The 18,321-nt window shown below is 39.9% G+C and overlaps 1 protein-coding gene across 1 annotated transcript in view; it reads right to left on the bottom strand.

Moving 5' to 3' along the window:
* Positions 1-17,965, bottom strand: part of mapk1 (mitogen-activated protein kinase 1) — a 55,082-nt gene extending 37,117 nt beyond the window's left edge. Inside the window, exon 1 of the mRNA XM_033043521.1 lies at positions 17,798-17,965. Coding sequence (XP_032899412.1) covers positions 17,798-17,925 — 128 coding nt within the window. The 5' untranslated portion in view covers positions 17,926-17,965. The remainder of the gene's footprint in view (positions 1-17,797) is intronic.
* Between the last annotated feature and the right edge of the window lie 356 nt (positions 17,966-18,321).

Raw genomic sequence — 18,321 nt, 5'->3', positions numbered from 1 at the left:
CAAACATTGGATCTCGGGGTTGTGGTGGTGGTCAAGGGCCATGCCTGAAGTCATTTGCAACTGGCCATGTCCTAAAGTTTACCATTCACCAAGTCCTGCCTCACCCATTTGTAATTCTGACTTACCATTACTTTCTCATTATCGTATTGAAAAATAAAGACCCAAGGGGCTGAATGGGCCAAGTTTAGAAGTAGACAATTTACAGGAATTAATTGATTTGCAAAAAATGGTCTTGAGTTGCTTAATGGAGAATGGAGGTACAGTGCTAAGCAAAACAAAGTGGGGAATGGAGAGGAAGTTTTCAATTACCTACTCCACAGACTTGGAATGCATTGCAAAATGCCATTTATCTTATCTCAGGAGGCCTTTTGTTACATGCCATTTTCCCTGCAACTTATTCTTTCCCACACAAGCCCATGAACTAGTTTTTTTTTCCCAATTAGCCTAAAGCAAGAGATAATTTACAGTAAGCCAACCTCCCAGTAGTTCGATGGGATTTTGAAGTGAACTGGAGTATTTGAGAGTTAACTCATGTATGCAGTTATGGAGTGAATATACAAATTCTGCACGGACAACATTTGATTCCTGGGAGCTGAAAGACAACTAATGGTCCTGTCCCACTTACGCAACTTTTCCGGCAACATCATTAGTCGTTGCAGGTCGCCAAAAATGTTCAACATGTTGAAAATCCAGCGGCGACCAAAATAAGGTACGACTCTTTGGGCGACTATTCACGACCATGCAGGCGTCACATGGCTACATGTCCATAGCTTGTACATTTTAATGATCTTGCATCGTGATGGGTTTTTTCAATCATGCACAAACAAATCAGTATAACGATGCTTAAAGTAGGACAAAGGAAATGGAAGATATCACGACTGCAGGTTAGAAAAGTCAGTTGTACCACATTTAGGTTATTTATACTGCAAGTGACACTACCACAGCAGTAAAAACTCTTCACGCACACTTCATTGCCAAAAACACAGTAGAGGAAGGTGTTTATTACCATAACCATTCATGTTAGATGCAGCATGCCATTTAGCTATTCCTATACCCGTTTATGTCAGGATACCGTGCAGTGACTACAGCTAATTAGCATATTGGTAACATCTACTACTGAACAAATATATTTTAATTGGAGGTGAAATACAAGGTGGCGAAATACAAGGTGGTGCTGTTCCTGGTAGTGGAGGCGGCCGAGGACAAAGAGGTTAGTGTGGGAATGTAGAGAATTGAAATGGCTAGCTTCTGCCATGGCTACCCAGATTGCCAATTTGCAAGCCATTTCAATTTCCCTCTGCATTCCCACACTAACATGACTGCCTACTGCCACAGTGAGGCCAAATGCATGCCAGAAGAAAATAATTTCATATTCCACCAGGGTAGTCTGCAACTCAACAGCATGAACATTAAATTCTCCAATTTCATGTAACCTGCTCACTTTGTTCCCTCTCGCCCGCCTTTTCTCCCCAGATCCTCCCAAATCTACTGTTCTCTCCAATAAGTACTTGGGCCTTGCTGACCCAATTTCTTTCCCACAAACTCCATCTACCTATTCTGTCATCGACTCCCTCTTCTCTCCCACCCCACCCACCCCCACAGGTGTTCCCATATGCCCACCACATTCCCCTTTTGGTTCCACACTCCAACTTCCTATCCCATCAGATTCCATCTGCAACCCCTTGTTACCTCCATCAATTAACTTTTAGCACCTTTTGCTATCTCTACCCCTCCCAACTCCATCCTGCAATTCACCCCTCCTCACCTGGAACTTCCTGTCACTTGCCAATCTTGCAGTCCCCTCCCTTCTTCTATCTTTTCTCCACTCCTTAAATCCAGATGAAGGGTCTTGACCAAAAACTTCAACTGTCCATTTCTCTTCTGCTGCCTGGCTTGTCAAGTTCCTCCAGCAGTCTCTTGGCTCCATTACTCAAATTTAAAACCTGTTTAAGATTGTGTCAGTGACTGAACACTAGCTCGAAATTTCTCAATTATTAATGTCTTGGACCACTCAATCTTTAGGATTGAAATGAGAAATTCTTCAAAGTGGAATGTCTGAAATACTCTACCATAGATGCTGTGGACTTGGTCACTGACTGCATTATGAACAAATTGCAAGATTTCTCTATCAAGGAATAAGGAGACAGAGGAGAAAAACAGTGATTCAGATGGAAGATAGGCCACAATTTTATTGAATGTCAGAACAACATTAAGGTAGCGTTGAGTTAGTTATTTTCCAATGCTCCCGCATATGACCACGTTGTTTTATGTTATGCACAGGAGAAGGCTATAATTTAATACTTGGTAACTTTGTAATTTACAATATTGGCAATCTGCTATACCCAAAGAACATGGCAAATGCGTTATATACTAGAATACAACCACACTGCATTCCTGACAACTCCATGACAAATTATCCAACAGATAAAATAATCAAGACAATCAAATAATAAACCAAGTTTTACACAATAGGAAAGGTAATGCTGATTATCTGTTGGCAGTGCGATCCAAACCAATAAAGATTCAGTTTAAACATTTGGATTAGCAATTCCCAACTACTATGGATACCTGGAATATGAGAAACGATGCAGTGACAATTTAAAAATTCTGTAAATCCCAAGATCTTTTGCAGTATGATATACATGTATCAAGGATCTGAACTTATTCTGAATGCTGTAAATTAAATGCCACTTACATTCTTAAGTCTTTGAAACAACAGCTGTGACATCTGTATAAAAAAAGTAAATTGCACACAGAAGATTTGCTTAAAATAGTACAGTAACATTTAAAATGTTCTCTTAAGTATTTTGTCTCAAGCCAAAAATCTTAATTGGCAATATTTTTGTGCAATGCATTCCAGCTGGCACTGGAAATAACTTCCAACTTTCACTCAGCCTCTACTCAGAATAAAGTAATGATTCTATGTTGCATAATTCTCACATTGGGAGATCATCACATCAAGCCCTACAGTAAAACATTCCATATATTCTATGAAATGTCAAAACGTGAGACCAAGCACTGGCTCAGCAATCGTTTAGCTGAACACCTCCGCTCAGTCTGCCTAAACCTACCTGATCTCCTTTGCCTTCCCCCTCTCTCCATCTCTCCCCCTTCCCAGTTCTGACTAGACTGACTGTCCTTGTTTACATTTAACTGTTTGCTTTGTTGTTTCCTTCTCCTAGCTAGCTCTACATTTTCCTTGATCCTCATCCCCTTTGTCTCGTTTTCATGCCTTACATTTCCTTATCTCTGTATCTCCCTCTCCCCAATTCAGTCTGAAGAAGGATTGCAACCCAAAATGTCACCCATTCCTTCTATCCAGAAACATTTAAGTGTTTCTCTAAACAAACAAGTCAGTGAATTCAAAAGCAGGGAGTTCAAGAAGTAAATGCTATGCTGCATTAAAGGTTTACTTGGGGGATGACATGAAATGTTAATCAATTTTTCCTCATTGATTCTCTCTTTAGAGAAATGAAATGTATATCGAAAACTTATTAAAATCAAAATTATTTAACAATTGGAATCTATTTTATCACCAAAGAAAAAGAGACACTTTTGTTCTCACTCCTTTCTTGTGAGGTGCATTTGGAGGGTTTTGTGGCCAATGGAAAGGATAGAAACTTGAAGAGTCTTAAAATAATTTACTAGCTACAAGTAACTACAGCTTATGACCTATGAAGGGTCTCGACCCGAAACGTCGCCTATTCCTTCGCTCCAGCATTTTTGTCTACCTGCAGCTTATGACCTAATCCTTTTGAAAGCTATAGGATTCTGAACAATCTTTAATCCAGAGTATGAAACCATTAAAAAAAAACCTCATAAGGTTGTTTGGCCTTGCCCTGTCATTCAATAGGATTATGGCAAATCTTGCATTTCGAGCCCTCACTCTTGTCTTATCCCCACAACCAGATTTCCTAACATCCAAGTAGTATTGCTTGGAGTTTTGAATACACACAACTGAACATCCACAGACCCCCCCCCCCCCCCAAAAGAAGCCTCCGTCCTAAATGACAGATACCTTACCTCATTACTATCTTAAGTTTCTAGACTAACCAGACCAAGAGACCAGCCTATCAGTATTAAACTCACATCCCATTTCAGAATCTTACATAAGCATTCTCCTCATTCTGGAGGTCCAGTAGGTACAGGCAAATAATCTAAACTAGTGCTACAATTTCTCAATCTATTGAATCGCTGCTGCATTTACATATGGCTACCATAGAAAGTCATCCCAAAAACCTGTTCAATTGCTCCAAGAGATTTTACACACCTTAAAAACTCATGCTGGTGGGTGGCATTGATTAATTAGAAATTTGCTTTTGGAATACCGTGTGACAGCAGCGTTTCCCAGCAATGTTCTCAGTAGAAGTGCAAAATGTAGTTTTTTTAAAAAAATAGACATCATTTGAGACGTGGAAATGTCAGTAATATCCTATATTACCTTGAACTTGTGTTATGGATCACAATACAAATACTGATCACATCAGCAGCAAAATCAGCAGCAGCCTGCCATTCACTCCCCAATTAACAGAAATATAGAACTTCACTCTTGTACCCTTTACCACTCACTGTATGCACTACTTCATACATTCAGATTATCAAAGATGATCTCTTCAGAACAAAATCTAGACAAGATTTTGATCTACATACCCTGATGCTTGAGGGTTTTATTGCTGCAGTGAACAAGGAAGATTGCTTGCAAACATCAAAACACATCAGCAAAAAAGTACCATAATGGAATACAAAGCTAAAAGACTGAAGATAAGCAGTTATATAATTTCTACATTTATCTACCAACACTTAGGCGATCATGATATCACAGCACACATTGGCCTCTGAGAACCCTCCCGTCTACTTCCTTTCCCTCTCATTAATCTACCCCTTACATATAAACATTTCAATTTAGAAGTTAGAGTCTACATGCAGATTGTCGTCTCAAGCCTAATGTTGTTCTCAGTTGATAACAAGATTTAGCTAATCCAAAAACACCAAGACTACTGAATTAGTCGGATTATACAATGTAACGCAGATGGGAGGTCTATTCTGAGATACAGCTTGGTACGTTACCAAATTGGATAATTTAAGCAAGTATGGAAAGAAAATTAATTTAATCTCTTAATGGAGACGGCGCTGAGTGTAACACTGTACTTTAATGGCTTTAAACCACTGTGATGCATAGAAACACAATCAAACATTTTATGGGGAATAATCCTATAATGTAGGCAAATTGTATAAAAAGTAATGTCAAAATGGCTTGAATTAGATAATTACATGGATATACTTTCAACTAAAATATTTGATTATTTTTTTTTTTTAAATGCTTAAATGAAGTATCCATGCTCCTGAAATTAAGGAATTAGCAGAAAGCATCGATATGGCAAGGATTTGTGTTTCCTATTGCAACCAGAAGAAAACTTTACATAATTATAAAAGGTTCCATTTTGATAAAATAGCTTAAGTTTAGTTACCAGTCACAGAATTACAATCACAACAACTATAATGTTCCGTGCAAATGATTGCATCATGCTTAAAAAGCAACAGGTCAAAAATGTTTCAACAAATCCAGGACTAATCCAACTAGTACTGTTTCAGTCTTGTTTATAAAGCCTGACATTTCATTTCAAAATCCAAGACTTAAAATCAACTCCAGTGTGCCTTATCATAGATTTAGCAAGATAGTACCCTTGGACAAAATAAAATTATGAAGGTATTGCTAACTACCATCTGTATGGTTCATGTGGAGATGGCCATAAACATCAATACCTGTGATTTTGGTATTTTTCCCCTCTGAGGGGCTTGGACATACGTGGAAATTCCAGCAAATACATATATTCAAAGAACTTCTGCATATACTGAAACTGACCATTAATTGCCATTAGTGCCCACTTTTTCTAAGATCATGCCCCCTGGTTCTGGATTCAATAGGAAACAATTCACTAATGTTTGCAATACCACAGTATAAAATAAGCCAAAATACAACTCAAAACACAATTTGCAGATCCAAGAAAACCACCAGAACCCTTGCTGATATCTTGCTGAGTGGTTGGGGACAAGGTAGTAAAACTGCCATCCCAATACTCCACCCATCTCCACTATCCCCGCCAACGTCCCAGTGACTGAAGATCTTGGCTGATGCCGTTTCCTCATCCATTCTCACCTCCATTAGAATCCAGTCTCGTATCCAAACCGTCTATTAATGTCAACTGGTTGACTAGACATCTATGAACACATTTTGGATGATGCAGGTGGTTCTGAGAAAGGGGACCTAAATAGTCAAAGTAACACCCAATGACGAAAAGTTCAAAATTCATCCCAAAAGGAAAAAGATAACACTATTGTGCTTCCATTACTCAAAATATAAATTAACAGCAAGCAGATTAGCAGAACCAATTGTAATCGTTGACAGGATTGGTAAACTTCAAATCAGACACTTCTTTATCCAAGTGTTTTAGCTCAAAAATCAAGTGCCAACTGCCCTACTCCTTTCCCCCTTTCCAGAGCAAAAAGAGAAGTTTTAACTGATATTAAGCCTTGATGGATGTTTCATACACCCACATTTTTTATGACACAGTTCAACAAATACCTAAACTATCCAACAAGAGGCATGCACACTTTCATCACCTAAATACACTGCAAATAGTATATGTGCAATGTCAGATCATCACTCATCCCTACCTACTCAGTCTCCTATCTTTCGCACCCCCATACACCCACCATCCCCCATCTGGTTCTACATGTCTCTCACCACCTTTATCAGATTCCACCATTTGCATCATTGTCTTCTCCACAAACCACCTCAAGCCTTGGATACCATCTTCACCCTTTTTCCCCCTACCTTCCAATCGACCTCTCCTTGCCTGCTTCCCCCTCCCCATCATTTGCCAGCTCCACCACCTCCCCATCCCCTATTTTTTCTACAGCTATCTCCCCTCTTCGCCATCAGGCTGAAGTGCACATACCACAAAACACTCTGTCCATTTTCCTCCACAAATGCTGCCAAGTTCCTCAAGCAATCTGGTTTTGTTAAAACTATAGGATTTGCTTACACAGTGCAGTTACCATCTGCCATTACCAAGATGATGTGAGATTTGGTCATTTGTTTTAGTCCCCGGCGCCGCAAGCCCCGCCAACCTGCCACTGGACAGACCTGTCAACCCCCCTCCCCCCGAGAGACCCCGGACCGATGGGGCACCTATGACCTGAGCATGCGCAGTTGGACCTATGACCTGAGCATGCGCAGTTGGAATACCGAACTTGCTTATTGTCCTGCAGTTACCAGTAACAATTAAATAAGCAACAGAAACGAACAGTTACACTCATGCCAAATAAATATGCACACCAATATTATGCATCCTCTTTTTATGTATTGGAAAGCACATTTTACAACTTCAGAACATCCTAGAGCTTTACTGTAACTAAATATTTTGAAATCACTGTTGTAATATTGTTGCTTCTCACTGGAGCAAAATTCTGCTCCTGCCCCAAGCCTATAAATAAATTGGAATAGGAATCGCCACCAACAAACCACTAACCCTCCAAGTTTTGTTACATCAGCAACTAATAATGCATTAAATTCTGCACCAAATAAGCACTCCTTGAGTGCGAAATCTGTTATCAACAGAACTGCCGATGCCATCAACAGAACTGCTTTGGAGCCATTACAAAAATCAAACAGTGCAAGAGCGGAATTATTAGTAAACAGTTATTAACCCAGAGTACTTCCGTGGTCTTGTCATTTCAACTGTCAGACTTAACTCCACCCAACTACTTTCCCAATAGCCCATCACATTTTCAACATACAGAAAACAAAAGAAGCTGTTAAACACAATTATTATTTCTAAAAAGAGTCCTGATGGTTTTGAAGGAGATTAAGTACTGGTTGTAGCTTTTGAATTCTAAGTTATATTTAGCCTATCAAATCAGATTTTGAAATGTCGCTGTCTAGATACTATCTGCACAGAAGGTTTGACAGCATTCATGCTTCTAACTCCTACTGTGAATCTCTGCTAAGTAAGCCCTAAAAGCATTCTAGATTACAATCTTATAAACAAAACTCACTTATTGAAAATAGTGGCATATAACCCAATCATTTGGGAAAGAAATCCAGTTTCAGTTACAACATGGCAATTCTGACTGATCGCCCAATTCAGCAGGAATGCTCCTCTTAATCTGCTCACAAGAAACCACAGCTCTTCTGCATATGAAGTATCATGAGAAATGAAAATAATAGAAAGAGTCCAGCATTGTATATTCAAAACTGAAACAATAAACCACCATACTCTATTGTGAATCATGACACAAAGCCATCTCAGTCACAAGGTAAACAAAAGCAGTAGAAACCTGCTCAGCTAATGGAGTAACTCAGCAAGTCAGGCAGCATCTCCAGAGTATATGGATAGGTGACATTTCAGGTTGAGGCCCTTCCACAGACTCAATGGAGGAACCCAAATGGGAGGGGTGAAGGATTATAATTGGGTTCAATCTTACAAGTACTATAGTCATGTACAAGGTCCCTCTTGAGAAGTGGTAAGAAATGTGGAAAGATTAGTTTCACATGGATGACCACTATTTCAAACTTTTATTCCAAAATGTTATTTTTGTGATTTAGAGTAAAACATCAGCACTTAGCCTTCCGTTAAAGATAGGGGGATATGGGGGGGAAGGCAGGAACGAGGTACTGATTGGGGATGATCAGCCATGACCACATTGAATGGCGGTGCTGGCTCGAAGGGCCGAATGGTCTACTCCTGCACCTAGTTTCGATTGTCCATTGTCCAATGGCAACATATCTTGACTGCATGACAGCAAATCGGACAAGATTTATCATCACTTCAAGTAATACAGTGCCCTCCATAATGTTTGAGACAAAGACCCATCATTTATTTATTTACCTCTGTACTCCACAATTTGAGATTGGTAATAGGAAAAAAAAAATCACATGTGGTTAAAGTGCATATTGCCAGATTTTAATAAAGGCCATTTTTATACATTTTGGTTTCACCAAGTTGAAATTACAGCAGTGTTTATACATAGTCCTGAACAATTACAAACACCCATGAAGCTATGTGTCCCAAACATTCTGGTGCGCTGAAATGGGGGGGGGGGGGGGGGGGGCTATGTAAAAACAAAGCTGTAATTTCAACATGGTGAAACCAAAATGTATAAAAATGACCTTCAATAAAACCTGACAATGTGCACTTTAACCACATGTGACTTTTTCTAAGTAACCTTTGCTTGCCCTCTCTCCATCCCTCCCCATCCTGATTCTCAGACTAGTTTCACTGTCGTCCTGATTAGATTTTACCAATTGTATGCATCATTGTCACCTTCCCCATAGCTAACATTGAACCATTCTGCATTTTCCTCGACATTGTCAACTTTGATGTGTTTTCACATCTTGCCCTTCCGTATCTCTATGTCTCCTGACTCTTAGTCGGAAGAAGGGTCTCGACCCGAAACGGCACCCATTCCTTTTCTCCAGGGATGCTGCCTGTCGTATTGAGTTACTCCAGTATATCGTGTCTATCTTTTTACTGTATTCAGAATATCTTAATCGTTTAGCCTGAACTTTGGTCAGTGAACAATCACACAAATGAATATTTGAATAGCCAAAACTCAAGGATGCGGGCAGACAGCTGGGAAATAGAATTAGATTTAATCACCTTCCTCTTGGCCACTTCCTCGAGATTGAGGACGACTTGATTCTACTCTGACTTTGTAGAGTCCGAGGTGACATACGAGGCCAATGGAGAAACTGTAGACGAGGCAGAAACTGACTATTAGAGGCAGGTAGTGAGCTCTCTCTTATCTAGGACTGTGTCCTTGAATTCTTAATATCAACCAAAACACTCCTCTACTTTGAATGACCCTGGGCAAAAGATTCACAGGATTCAGTGGCATTGAAGCACTTTTTCAAAATAGCTTTGAGCACATTATTTAATCTTTTTCTGAGTACTTGGAATTTCCTCCATAACGGAACTCAGAAATGCACCCATCAGAAGTCTAACAACAGGCATGTGAGCAACAAAGTCTGCCTAATGTAGCAGACAGAATAACATATTTGGGAAGGGTTGCTTGCTAACATTAATTCATTTTGAGATTTAAGACAGCGTTGGTGGTATTTTTGCAGTGGCTTGAGATGCCTCCTGTGGGTAGTTATGCTCAGAACCATAAAAGGAAGGGATCTCTACCAAGTGGTAGACAGAGATTTAGACCAGGTCTGAGGTCTTTAACTTCAAATCTTTTCCTCAGTCGGTACCGGTAGATCAAAGTGATGAATTGCATCATCAGTGTCAGCCTTTGAATATCACAAATATGGGTAGATTGAACTTTCCACGCCATCATCCAAATTTTTATGATTCTAGCTATAAATAAATGTACAACGTTCCACAGCATATTGTTTAAAATTGGGAGTAAATTATAGATAATTGGAGAAACAGGTCATACAAGAGCAAGCTGAAGTAAAGAACCAAGTATCAAAAGGAGAGATTAGAGCACTTTGTTATCATGGGCCAGTACATAAAATATCCTTTAAATCTAACTCGACAATACATAGCTAATAATGATTCTCCAGATCAATCAGCAGATTAATGCACATTCAGACTGCCCACCATCAAATCATCTTTCCATATGTCTAAAAATCACAGTGCAACATTAAGTTAGCTACAGTCAACAGATCCAAAGAGAATGCTGGCAACAAGTTGCACAAAACTAAGTATAACCTGGTCTTAGAACAAGATGAAGTGTAGGAAGGAACTGCAGATGCTGGTTTACATTGCAGATAGAAACAAAATGCTGTAATAACTCTGCGGGACAGGCAGCATCTCTGGATAGAAAGAATGGATGATGTTTCGGGTCGAGACCCATCTACAGACAGTTTCGGGTCGAGACCCTAGTTTGTCTGAAGCAAAAAGCCAACAATGAGACCTTTCACCCACAAAGAGACCCTGTTTGTTTTGACCGGAAACGACACCCATTCCTTTTATCCAGAGATGCTGCCTGTTCCGCTGAGTTACTCTAGCATTTTGAGTCTATCTTCTGGTTTTAGGACAAAATCACTGCAAACATGGACTGAGTGGCAGATGCCAGCACATTATCATGGGATATATATAATTTTACAACAGATAGATCTGAATTTTATTCATTTGAATGCGAATTCCTAAACTGGAGGGAAGAGATGCCAGAGACATTAACCAGGTGGTACTGCAGAGAATTATAGCAGACATTGATCAGTGGTGGAAGTGGGTAGATGAATGGCTAATTGAACTTAATTCAGCTCGGTATGTCAAACCAACATAGGACTGCCACAGTGAATGCTATTGTCCCTGGGAATGTTGTAGGTAGACAGCTTGATAGGGGTGCGAGGTGGCTTTTGGCATACTGGAATTCATTAGTCAGGGAATTGAGTATGGAAACTGGGAGGTTTTGTTATTATTGTACAAAACATTAGTGAGGCCACACGGAGCAATGTGTTCAGTTTTGGTCACCCTGCTAAGGGAAAGATGCCACTAAGGTGGAAAGCAGTTACGAGGATGTTGCCAGGACTCGAGAGCCTGAGCTACAGGAGAGCTTAGGCAGGCTAGGACTTTATTCGTTGGAGCACAGAAAGTCAAGAGGTGATCTCATAGAGTATAAAATCATGAATGGAATAGAGTGAATGCAGTCTTTTTTTCAGGTAGGGAAAGCAAGAACGAGAAAAGCGAGGAGAAAGATGTAATAGGAACTTGACGAGCAACATTTTCACAGAAGATGGTGTGTTATGGAACATACAGTACAATGATCACAAATACCACACTCTCTATAGTTCCCTGGTTTGTTCATCTCCCCCCAAGCATTTTCCCCTTCAACTACTGTCCCTACACCACCTCCCTCACCAAACACTTGCATTCTGTCTGTGGGACAACTGGAGCTCCCGGTTGCTAACCGCTTAATTTCCTCTTCCCATACCAACCTGTCCATCCTCACCTTGAAGTAATGCCCCAATCTGAAATGTCACCTATCCATTCTCTTTTTCTCCACACCTGCCTGACTCACTCAAGATTCCAGCATTGCAGTCTTGTATATCTCCCAAATTTGACCAACTTGTTTATCACGTTGCTCAATTATTCTCTGACATGGTGTCAACTTTTCTCTAGCTACATTTCTACAAAACCCCTTAAATCACTTTTTATAAATGCAAGTTACGATAAAGGTTGATATCAATCTCTCACAAAGAACAGCCATAATGCAGCATTTCAGTAATCTCATTAATTATACTTGCTGCAGTTCATACGGTCAGATTACAAAAATATAAAACATCAGGGATGACAGTCCAAAACCTGCCTCACAGGAGGAGCAACCAGACAACACATACCAAGTATTCAAGTAATCTTTGAAACCACATTTTGTAGCTAAATGGTCCGTGGCCATTTATGTACACCTCAATTTACCGAATGGTAATTTAAAGAGATTTCTTCAGAGCACTATAAACACAAATGCTCAAAATATTTGAATGTGGAGATCGCAAAGAATGTGGAGATCGCAACCACATAAATTCCCAGAGTTTAAAACATATGCAATTTTTGAGATAAAGTACTTCATTTACTTCTCTAAATAGACTGCATGGCAAACCCCAAAAACATTACATTGGGACCATGGATTTATTTTAGCTTTGAGAAGTGGGTAAAGAATCTGAAACTTTGCGAGATACACCACCACATGTAGATCAATTGCACAGGAATGCTTCACAGCAGCCATAAGGTGAAGTACAATTCTGTAGAGAATAGAAAGTACTTTCCATGTTTCAGCAGATATTTTACATACAATTTGGAAGATCACAACACTGAAGTTCAATACAAGATCACCTGTTGTTCACAAATCTCACATTTTCTTTTTATTGCATGGGTTTATGACTATGGTATAACTACCAGCCAAGTGCGGTTTCACGTGTTGTATTTCTTTAATGAACTCATATTCAAATTAAGAAAGGTTTCGGCAGTTTCCTGCCTTCACAATATCATCACTGGCAGAATAGCTAGGTCAGAGTATGCAGATAGACAATGATTGGCAAAAGCACTGTGGCAAAAGGTGACAATGTATTTTGCTTGTTTACTATGGTCCCAAACACAGGTGGGTCAGTTGTCAGAGCACCCACATTTAAGATCATCAATAGGGTGATTTCACGAAAGGCCGCTGGGTCATAGGTCTTCACGCACGGAGCCGCAAAATCCAACTGGGGTACAAACGTCACTTCCAGTACGTTATTAATGCTAGAAACGAGTACTTTCAAACCTGTTAAAAACCGCGAAACAGTTAGTTTTTGCGCTATAAATAACTGTGCCAGTCGGGGTGACCGTGAGACACAGCTATCCTACTTTAGAGTTCCAAAGATTAAGAAAGATGAAGGTAAAGAGAAGAGAGAGCTGAAGGGAAAATAACAGCGGAAGTTGCTGGCCGTGCAGATATAAAGATAGAAAATATTGGGAATTATCGCGTTTGCTTACTGCATTTCATCAAAACTAAGGCATTATTGATGTTTTGATGAAATGCAGTGAGCGAACGCGATAATTCCCGATATTTTCTATCTGCACGGCCAACAACTTCCGTTGTTATTTTCCCTTCAGCTCTCTCTTCGCTTTACCTTCATTTTTCTTAATCTTTGGAACTCTAAAGTAGGATAGCTGTGTCTCACGGTCACCCCAACTTGCAGTTATTTATAGCGCAAAAACTAACCGTTTTCGCAGTTTTTAACAGGTTTGAAAGTACGCGTTTCTAGCATTAATAACATGTACTGGAAGTGACGTTTGTACCCCAGTTGGATTTTGCGGCTCCGTGCGTGAAGACCTATGACCCAGTGACCTTTCGTGAAATCACCCTATAGCAGAACCAGACAAAATATGACAATTTCTTTAAACACTGGCAATTGTTATGATCCAAATTCCAATGAAAGAATCCCAATTTGATGATACTGCAAAAGAAATAAAAGATATAGTTGGAAAAGAGTTCAGGGTAAGAGCAGGCAAGTGGAATTAATTGGACAGCTCTTTCAAAGGCACAATGGACAAAATGGCTGTCCTCTGCTCCATACAAGTAATTTCATTTTAGTTCATTGACAAGTAATGCAAGCTCAAAAATTTGTTGACAATCTGTTTTCAGCAAAACAATGAGAACTAATAAACACTGGAATCATTTATCCACTACTAATAAAATTGTTTGTCAGGTACAAAGTAACATTCAATTGTACTGAGCAAAAAGAAATGTAGAGGAACTCAGCAGGGCAGGCAGCATTTGTGGAGGGAATGGACTGATGATATTTCAGGTCAGGACCCTTCTCCACAGATGCCTGATCCACTGAGTGCCTCCCGCACTTTATTTTTTGCTCAAGATTACAGCATCTACAATTTCTTGTTTCGATTATACAGAGTTTCTACAGTAAATGAACTCTGACTTTGACTCTGACATCGGGAGGAGAACGAGGAGTGCAGGGAAGAGATAAGACTTTGCCTTCCATCACAGTGAGGAGGAGATTCACTGTGATGGATGTTTGTGTCAATTGTGTTGTGTCTTGGTTCTTCTTCTTGTTTGTATGACTGCAGAAACCAAATTTCGTTTGAACCTCTGGGTTCAAATGACAACAAATAAATTGTATTGTATTGTATTGTATTGTATTGTATTGAACACCAAATCCTAAAGGCTCTGTCCCACTTACGCGATTTTATTCGGCAACTCGGCACCCGTCATAGTCGCAGCAGGTCGCCGAAAATTTTCAAAATGTTGAAAATCCAGCGGCGACCAGAAAAAGGTACGACTCTTTGGGCAACTACTCACGACCATACAGGCGTCACCCCATGAAATTCTGCGACATTATAAACTCATGTGATGCTGTCAGAAAGTATATTTTCATGTAAACAATTTTAAAAATATACAATGAAACAATTCTAAATGGATGAAGTAAATATTTAGAGATTTTAACCATGCTTTCCCCATTACGTAATAGATTTAAAAAACCCGTTTCATAACACAAGGACCAACGAGTCTATGTAGTAACTATATGGAGAAATATTTAAAGGCGGCGATGTTGATAAAAGTGGTTTCAAAACAAAAGGATAAATTTAGAATTAGAGGAACAGTATACAACAGTGATTATGTTGTAACTTTATAAAATCAATGGTCAGATCTCAGCTGCAGTATTAAGGATAATTCTGGTCAAGAATCATGCCTACTGAAAAGATGGTTATGAAAATATATGGAGGTGAATTATTAGGATGCTAGTAAATTTAGGTTTTCAAATTAAAGACCTGACCATCATTAGCAGGGCTAACAATTCTTAACCACTTGAGCAGCAATCGTTGCAAGCCTTGTAAAGAACAGCCAAAAATACTACCCTTTGTGGTCAATAAGCGAGGTTTTTTATAAAATGTTGGCAAAACATCAACACGCGAGACAAAAATAATCAGTTTCCTCAGTTTGCAGACTTGGAAAGTCAGTGGAAGCTCTTTCCACATAGTTTTACGTAACTGTGCAGATACTAAAAAAAATGGCAATAGGCGGCTGTAGACAAAATGCAGGGATGTGGAAAAAAGTTATTTCATAGAGTCAGCACTGACAAAGAAAAGAACCGGCAGTTTCTTCACTGCTAGGCTGATTCTACAGCAGGAAGGCTTGTAGAATAAGGATAGCAAGAGCCTGGCTCTACAGTTATTTAAAGCACATGCACTGTATGAATACCTGTATTTAGTTCATTGAATTTATACACACGGCCTTCTGTATAGAAGTCTCTGAGGATTGCTACTAGAACTATAATAGACAGAATTTGTATTCATTCTCTAGAAACAAATATGACACATTCATAATCAAACACTGAATTTAGGCATATGCTCTTATGTTTCACGTGAACCATTTCAACCGACCAAAAAAGTTAAACAATACTTAATGCAAGTGTACTTTGGGGAACAGAGCAATTTCGCAACAAAAAGTCCAAATTTGCCTGATAATAATGAATAAATTATTGTGCTCGGGGTGATGGCAAACTGATATAGAAAATTTGCAAATATAGTCTGCACTCCACAGAAACCAAAAAGTGTTCAAATGTGGAATACCAACTCAAAAGACAACATTTTAATACAACAATTAGAACATTTATACAACCTATTGGTGAAGGCATCCTACACAACAGGAGCCATATAATAGATGGACAATATGACACTTACGTAGCTTCCCCATTTGTCGCCCATTCACATGCATGATTTCACATTTTATGACAGGGGGCAATTAATCCAACTATTAGCTTAAGATACTTCAAAACACATTTAAAGTCTAAATTTAAAACAGAAACGACAACATGTTTATCACTATAATTCATCATTTTCCATGGGGAGTGATAAAATCAAGTTGTGCTATGATGCCATGTTTTATTTCAGCAGTAAATCAAACTGTGGTTGGGTCATTATCTAATTGGACACGTAGTTATGCCATCTAAAGTGTAATAGCGAGCCATTTTCACACAAAAACAATACATTATTCAAATTTATTTATCTGCATAATTAAACCAAATTAAGTGGCCAATTGAATTAAAAAGGAAATAGGCTCTGGGGTACTCTCGTCTGATAAGACACAAAAATCTGTAGTAACTCAGCAGGACAGGCAGCATCTCTGGAAAGAATGGATGACGTTTCGGGTCGAGACTTCTGATATTCACTTAGAACCACTGCTGGAAACTGCTTGGACATCAGGCAAAAAATAAATTCGGGCAGACCTGCCACTTGTAAATCACAAATTGGCATAAATCTGCTCAGTATACAGACTCATGAAAAATGGCCACTTAGACAAAGTAATGGAAGCTGTCAATGATATATCAACAGCAAAAATCATTAGCTTACAATTCCAAAAAACATTGAATCCCCTGGCCATAGGTATCTTTCAACAAAAATTGATACAAATATTAAACTCTTAAGTAAGGGTTACACAAGGCATATCTTCAGTGCATTTGACACTATGCAAACTGCAACTGCCAGTTACACTGCAACTTACATTATATAATGTGCAACAGTACCAATTTTACAAGCTCAGGCAAGCAGCTCAATTTCTTGCCTGTTACAGCAGGCACATCATCTATAAACTTTAGCAGAAACTATCCCTAACTCTCTACACTTGAAACATTACCATTTGTTACTTTTGCTGATAATGCTGTAGAACACAGGCTCGTAAAATTACTAAATGGATCAAGATTAGTTGGCGGATGCATATTTAGATTCTCAATTTTACAGGTTATTTAGGTACATGTATGCAAAAGCATAGAATTTTAGATACCATCAACTATGTTTGTAGTACAGCTCCAAAACAGAAAGCAGACTTCAGAATGTCATCAAAACCTACTAATTTGAATTATTATATTATAACCACGCCCTGATTTTAAGATGCTTTCCATATTCCAGTTTCTCACATCATCAATACATACCTATTTCCTTCCCAGTCACATTCCCCGGAAATAGCTCTTTCCCCTCCAAACACCTGAAATAGTCTCTTGTACTTCGCGCTTTCCCTTAATTTTGCATGCACCCAACATACCATCCGTCACCCATCCCCTAACTCCAGTTGTTCTAAACCTCGCAAATGTCCCAATTTCCTAAACACACATTATCGCCACCATCCCTCCTTTCCTCAGTCAAATTTCTCAGGGATTCCGCCTTTCTTCGTTGTTGTTTCTCCGCCCTCCCTCCCTCCCCAAATCTGGCCTTATCGCACAGCCCCTGCCATTCCCACTGCGGCCTCCAGGCCTTTCCCATTTGGCCCTCCCCAACACTTCAGATGTTGGACTCACCAAACCATGCCATAGGCTCCCTCGCCGATATAGCTGAGGTTGGTGTACCGAGGTCCGGTATCGAACACCTGCCCACGGATCACTTCGGGCCCGCTTACGCACTGAGACAAAGTCGGCGCGGCCGCCATCTTACTCACAGCACCCGGAATGGCCAAGATTGGTGCCGATTGGACTGTCATGCGCACGTGACGGAAAACCAACAGGGAGCAGAGCGATTGGCCCACTGCAAACCAGCTGACTTGCACCACACAACGCGCAACGCGATTGGACGGAGGTCGACCACCTGATCCTATTTGCCAACGGAGACGCTGATTGGACGACAAAAGAGCACCCGACCGGGCAGCAGCGATCGACGAGTGATCTGGTTGACGACACCCGGCGACCAATAGTTGCTGCGTGGAGACACCACGTACCTCCTCGACCTGGGGGTTTACCTGAGTCCCACTGAGGGGGCTTGGCCAGCAAACTGGCAGGAGCTGGAGGCGAAAGTCGTCGCCCGGTTAGGGCGTTAGTCAGGCCTCGAT

Source organism: Amblyraja radiata, chromosome 25 (genome assembly GCF_010909765.2).
Source record: "Amblyraja radiata isolate CabotCenter1 chromosome 25, sAmbRad1.1.pri, whole genome shotgun sequence".
Lineage (NCBI taxonomy): Eukaryota > Metazoa > Chordata > Chondrichthyes > Rajiformes > Rajidae > Amblyraja > Amblyraja radiata.
Note: the sequence above shows the minus strand (reverse complement) of the source record. Positions and strands in the feature narration are given on the sequence as shown.